Source organism: Lampetra fluviatilis, unplaced genomic scaffold, assembly GCF_964198595.1.
Source record: "Lampetra fluviatilis unplaced genomic scaffold, kcLamFluv1.1 SCAFFOLD_321, whole genome shotgun sequence".
NCBI lineage: Eukaryota > Metazoa > Chordata > Hyperoartia > Petromyzontiformes > Petromyzontidae > Lampetra > Lampetra fluviatilis.
This window is the reverse complement of record NW_027621629.1, coordinates 3,335-10,000: the sequence shown is the minus strand read 5'-3', so window position 1 is coordinate 10,000 and position 6,666 is coordinate 3,335. Positions and strand designations below refer to the sequence as shown.

Below are 6,666 nucleotides of genomic sequence, written 5' to 3'. Positions count from 1 at the left end.
GAGACACGGTGAGAGAGACACGGTGAGAGAGACACGGTGAGAGAGACACGGAGAGAGAGACACGGAGAGAGAGACACGCAGAGAGAGACACGGTGAGAGAGACACGGTGAGAGAGACACGGTGAGAGAGACACGGAGAGAGAGACGCGGTGAGAGAGACGCGGTGAGAGAGACACGGTGAGAGAGACACGGTGAGAGAGACACGGTGAGAGAGACACGGTGAGAGAGACACGTAGAGAGAGACACGGAGAGAGAGACACGGTGAGAGAGACACGGAGAGAGAGACACGGAGAGAGAGACACGGAGAGAGAGACACGGAGAGAGAGACACGGTGAGAGAGACACGGTGAGAGAGACACGGTGAGAGAGACACGGTGAGAGAGACACGGTGAGAGAGACACGGTGAGAGAGACACGGTGAGAGAGACACGTAGAGAGAGACACGGAGAGAGAGACACGGTGAGAGAGACACGGTGAGAGAGACACGGTGAGAGAGACACGGTGAGAGAGACACGGAGAGAGAGACACGATGAGAGAGACACGGTGAGAGAGACACGGTGAGAGAGACACGGTGAGAGAGACACGGTGAGAGAGACACGGTGAGAGAGACACGGTGAGAGAGACACGGTGAGAGAGACACGGAGAGAGAGACACGGTGAGAGAGACACGGTGAGAGAGACACGGTGAGAGAGACACGGTGAGAGAGACACGGTGAGAGAGACACGGTGAGAGAGACACGGTGAGAGAGACACGGTGAGAGAGACACGGAGAGAGAGACACGGTGAGAGAGACACGGTGAGAGAGACACGGTGAGAGAGACACGGTGAGAGAGACACGGTGAGAGAGACACGGTAAGAGAGACACGGTGAGAGAGACACAGTGAGACACGGAGAGAGAGACACGGTGAGACACGCAGAGAGAGACACGGTGAGAGAGACACGGTGAGACAGACACGGTGAGAGAGACACGGTGAGAGAGACACGGAGAGAGAGACACGGAGAGAGACACGGAGAGAGAGACACGGTGAGAGAGACACGGAGAGAGAGACACGGAGAGAGACACGGTGAGAGAGACACGGAGAGAGAGACACGGAGAGAGACACGGTGAGAGAGACACGGAGAGAGAGACACGGTGAGAGAGACACGGTGAGAGAGACACGGAGTGAGAGACACGGTGAGAGAGACGCGCTGAGAGAGACACGCTGAGAGAGACACGGAGAGAGACACGGTGAGAGAGACACGGAGAGAGAGACACGGAGAGAGAGACACGGTGAGAGAGACGCGCTGAGAGAGACACGCTGAGAGAGACACGGAGAGAGACACGGAGAGAGAGACACGGAGAGAGAGACACGGTGAGAGAGACACGGTGAGAGAGACACGGTGAGAGAGACACGGAGAGAGAGACACGGAGAGAGAGACACGGTGAGAGAGACGCGCTGAGAGAGACACGCTGAGAGAGACACGGTGAGAGAGACGCGGTGAGAGAGACGCGGTGAGACACGGTGAGAGAGACGCGGTGAGAGAGACGCGGTGAGAGAGACGCGGTGAGAGAGACACGGTGAGAGAGACACGGTGAGACACGCTGAGAGAGACACGGAGAGACACGGTGAGAGAGACACGGAGAGAGAGACACGGTGAGACACGGAGAGAGAGACACGGTGAGAGAGACACGGTGAGAGAGACACGGAGAGAGAGACACGGTGAGAGAGACACGGTGAGAGAGACACGGTGAGAGAGACACGGAGAGAGAGACACGGAGAGAGAGACACGGAGAGAGAGACACGGTGAGAGAGACACGGAGAGAGAGACACGCAGAGACACAGTGAGAGAGACACGCAGAGAGAGACACGGTGAGAGAGACACGGTGAGAGAGACGCGGTGAGAGAGACGCGGTGAGAGAGACACGGTGAGACACGGTGAGAGAGACACGGTGAGACACGCTGAGAAAGACACGCTGAGAGAGACACGGTGAGAGAGACACGGTGAGAGAGACACGGTGAGAGAGACACGCGGTGAGACACGGTGAGAGAGACACGGTGAGAGACACACGGTGAGAGAGACACGGTGAGAGAGACACGGTGAGAGAGACGCGCTGAGAGAGACGCGCTGAGAGAGACGCGGTGAGAGAGACGCGGTGAGAGAGACACGGTGAGACACGGTGAGAGAGACACGCTGAGGGAGACACGGTGAGAAAGACATGGAGAGAGACACGGTGAGAGAGAGACACGGTGAGAGAGACGCGCTGAGAGAGACGCGGTGAGAGAGACGCGGTGAGAGTGACACGGTGAGACACGGTGAGAGAGACACGCTGAGGGAGACACGGTGAGAAAGACATGGAGAGAGAGAGACACGGTGAGAGAGAGACACGGTGAGAGACACGCTGAGAGACACGGTGAGAGAGACACGCAGAGAGAGACACGGTGAGAGAGAGACACGGTGAGAGAGACACGCAGAGAGAGACACGGAGAGAGAGACACGGAGAGAGAGACACGGTGAGAGAGACACGGAGAGAGAGACACGCAGAGACACAGTGAGAGAGACACGCAGAGAGAGACACGGTGAGAGAGACGCGGTGAGAGAGACGCGGTGAGAGAGACACGGTGAGACACGCTGAGAAAGACACGCTGAGAGAGACACGGTGAGAGAGACACGTTGAGAGAGACACGGTGAGAGAGACACGGTGAGACACGCTGAGAAAGACACGCTGAGAGAGACACGGTGAGAGAGACACGGTGAGAGAGACACGGTGAGAGAGACACGGTGAGACACGCTGAGAAAGACACGCTGAGAGAGACACGGTGAGAGAGACACGGTGAGAGAGACACGGTGAGACACGCTGAGAAAGACACGCTGAGAGAGACACGGTGAGAGAGACACGGTGAGAGAGACACGGTGAGAGAGACACGCGGTGAGACACGGTGAGAGAGACACGGTGAGAGACACAGTGAGAGAGACACGGTGAGAGAGACGCGGTGAGAGAGACGCGCTGAGAGAGACGCGGTGAGAGAGACGCGGTGAGAGAGACACGGTGAGACACGGTGAGAGAGACACGCTGAGGGAGACACGGTGAGAAAGACATGGAGAGAGAGAGACACGGTGAGAGAGAGACACGGTGAGAGACACGCTGAGAGAGACACGGTGAGAGAGACACGCAGAGAGAGACACGGTGAGAGAGAGACACGGTGAGAGAGACACGCAGAGAGAGACACGGAGAGAGAGACACGGAGAGAGAGACACGGTGAGAGAGACACGGAGAGAGAGACACGCAGAGACACAGTGAGAGAGACACGGTGAGAGAGACGCGGTGAGAGAGACGCGGTGAGAGAGACACGGTGAGACACGCTGAGAAAGACACGCTGAGAGAGACACGGTGAGAGAGACACGTTGAGAGAGACACGGTGAGAGAGACACGGTGAGACACGCTGAGAAAGACACGCTGAGAGAGACACGGTGAGAGAGACACGGTGAGAGAGACACGGTGAGAGAGACACGGTGAGACACGCTGAGAAAGACACGCTGAGAGAGACACGGTGAGAGAGACACGGTGAGAGAGACACGGTGAGACACGCTGAGAAAGACACGCTGAGAGAGACACGGTGAGAGAGACACGGTGAGAGAGACACGGTGAGAGAGACACGCGGTGAGACACGGTGAGAGAGACACGGTGAGAGACACAGTGAGAGAGACACGGTGAGAGAGACACGGTGAGAGAGACGCGCTGAGAGAGACGCGGTGAGACGCGGTGAGAGAGACGCGCTGAGAGAGACAGTGAGAGAGACACGCTGAGAGAGACGCGGTGAGAGAGACGCGGTGAGAGAGACACGGTGAGACGCGGTGAGAGAGACGCGCTGAGAGAGACACGGTGAGACACACAGTAACCCAAACCTCCCCTGACCCCTGACCCCTCACCCCTGACCCCTGACCCCAGCTCCCGCATTGCAAGGATCAGGATGAGCTCGCTCTGCCACTGCTGCCTGAGGACTGCTTCTTGCCGACTGCCCAGCAGGTAAAGGGACAGGCCCTGCAAGTGCCTGCCACGAGTGAGGAGGGGTGGGTGGGTGTGGGTGTGGGTGGGGTGGGTGGGTGGGGTGTGGGTGGAGGGGTGTGGGTGGGGTGTGGGTGGGTGTGGGTGGGTTGGTTGGTAGGGTGGATGGGGTGGGTGAGTGAGTGTAGGTGGGTGTGGGTGGGTAGTGTGGGGAGGTGTGAGTGTGGTGTGGGTGGGTGTGGGTGGGTAGGTGAGTGGGTAGTGTGGGGAGGTGTGGGTGGGGTGTGGGTGGGGTGTGGGTGGGTGAGTGAGTGTAGGTGGGTGTGGGTGGGTAGTGTGGGGAGGTGTGAGTGTGGTGTGGGTGGGTGTGGGTGGGTAGGTGAGTGGGTAGTGTGGGGAGGTGTGGGTGGGGTGTGGGTGGGGTGTGGGTGGGTGAGTGAGTGTAGGTGGGTGTACACCCAGTACACCCAGGACCCCATTCCAACCAAAAGTGGCCTGGTCTCAGCTAGCTGATGAAAGTTGCAAGCGAGAATTTCATCATCGCTTGCAGCTGGGGTTGGCATCGTCCCCCACTCCTCCTGATGTCGAGGGTAAATGGGCGAGGTTTAAGACTGTGACTCATGCAGCTGCAATGGCTGCTTTGGGTACGCGGTCCAGACCTCCCCAGAAACCCTGGCTGACAGAGGAGGTGTTCAGGTTAATTGAGAAAAAGCGACAGGCCCACTCTCATCGCCTACAGCATCCCACGTCGGAGAATGAGGAGGTTTACCGCAGCCTTCGCTCGGAGGTTCGGAGAGCCGTAAGGCGCTGTAAGGATGGGTGGTGGTCGCGGGTTGCTGAGGAGATGGAGTCTGCCTCAGTGGCCCGCGATCACAAATCACTATTTAATTCCATCAAAAAAGTAACCTGCAGCGCCACACCTATTACCATCATTAGAGGAAAAAACGGTGATCCAATCTCCGACCCCCAGGAACAGGTTTGCAGATTTGCTGAGCATTTCTGTGAGGTCCTGGGGGAGGGAAAATCTCTCAGCCAGGAAAACATCATGGCACAAAGTGGGGATAACCCTGCTGAGGCTGCGGTGCCTCAAATATTGGAAGAGGTCACCCCCTGTGAGTGGCTGGCTGAGGTACCAGCTGTTGAGGAAGTACTGAGGGCGATCCGGAGTCTGAGACCAGGGAAGGCACCGGTGCAGAGATGATCTCCCAAGCGAAATGCTGAGGGAGGGTGGCGTTTGTGCACAGACTGCCCTATATGACATCATAACAACAGTCTGGACCACTGGACGGGTTCCGCAGGACTGGAAGGATGCCCTGGTGGTCCCCCTCTTTAAGAAGGGGGACCGTACCGACTGTAACAACTACAGGGGCATCTCACTCCTCAGTGTGCCGGGTAAGGTCCTGGCAAGGATTATTCAACATCGCCTTGCTAGGCACGCTGAGGAGAGGCTTGCGGAGCCCCAATGCGGTTTCAGGAAAGGGCGGTCCTGCACAGATGCCATATTTTCTGTCCGTCTGCTACAGCAGAGGTGTAGGGAATTCCAAAAAGACCTACATCTCTGCTTTATTGACCTGGTCAAGGCCTATGATACCATCAGTAGGACTGGGCTCTGGGTTGTTCTTCGTGCTTTCGGAGTCCCTGACCCTCTGCTCACGATCATTAAGGACCTTCATGATGGTGAGCGGGCCCGGGTAAAACTACGTGGCCGGGAGTCGGAGCCTTTCCCTGTACACCTTGGGGTGCGACAGGGATGTCCTCTGGCTCCCACATTATTTAACATCTATTTCGACTGCATAGTTCGTGAAGCCTTCAATAGCTGTACCGGGGGAATTACCATTTGGTACAGATATAATGGGAGGCTGATCGACGCCCGGGTGCGATCAAGGGATGGCTCCCTATTGGTCAACCACGTTATGTATGCCGATGATTTGGTAATAGCTGCTCATTCAGAAGAGGAGTTGGAGACGCTGCTGCTGAGACTGGAGCGTGCCACTAAGAGGTGGGGCCTTACCATCAGCCCCACCAAAACTAAGCACCTGCCTGGGTATTTTGTACCATCGGGCACTCCACCCCCACAACTCTCAATCGGTGATGGGGCAGTTGTGGAGAGAGTGGAGAGTTTCCCATACCTGGGCAGTGTGCTTATGACCGGCTCCAGTTTATCAGCAGAGGTCTCACTCCGAATCAGTCGAGCGGCAATATCTTTTCATCGGTTGCGTAACGCTGTGTGGAAGCTACCTGGTCTGTCGCTCCGCACGAAGCTTCAGGTCTTCTCGGCCACGGTCATTCCCTCCCTTCTCTACGCTTGCGAAACGTGGACCCCCCTAGTGGAGCATCTTCGCCGGTTGGAAACATTTAGGCTGGCCTGCCTACGATCCATCCTGGGTTTAACCAGGCTGGATTGTGTGAGGAGCTCACAAGTCCTTGAAAGATCTGGGCAAAGTCCCATCAGTGAGCTCCTCCGGCAGGCAAGGCTGCGTTGGCTGGGTCATGTAGCCCGCATGCCCAGCCACCGCATGCCTAAACAGCTTTTGTTCGGCCGGATCGAGGGGGCTAAACGGGCGCGGCACGGGCTAGAGAAGAGATGGAGTGATGTGGCACAGGAGGACGTGGAGCTGAGTGGACTTGCCGATGACTGGTACCAGCGGTGTCAAGATCGGCCTCAGTGGAGGAGGCTCGTGAAGG

At 57.4% G+C, this 6,666-nt stretch overlaps 1 protein-coding gene across 1 annotated transcript in view; it reads left to right on the top strand.

The window, feature by feature from the left end:
- The window catches only part of LOC144955506 (uncharacterized), a gene marked incomplete at its 3' end in the record, with an annotated part of 24,883 nt that extends 20,881 nt beyond the window's left edge, over positions 1 to 4,002 (top strand). Inside the window, exon 5 of the mRNA XM_078885700.1 lies at positions 3,925 to 4,002. Coding sequence (XP_078741826.1) covers positions 3,925 to 4,002 — 78 coding nt within the window. The remainder of the gene's footprint in view (positions 1 to 3,924) is intronic.
- Between the last annotated feature and the right edge of the window lie 2,664 nt (positions 4,003 to 6,666).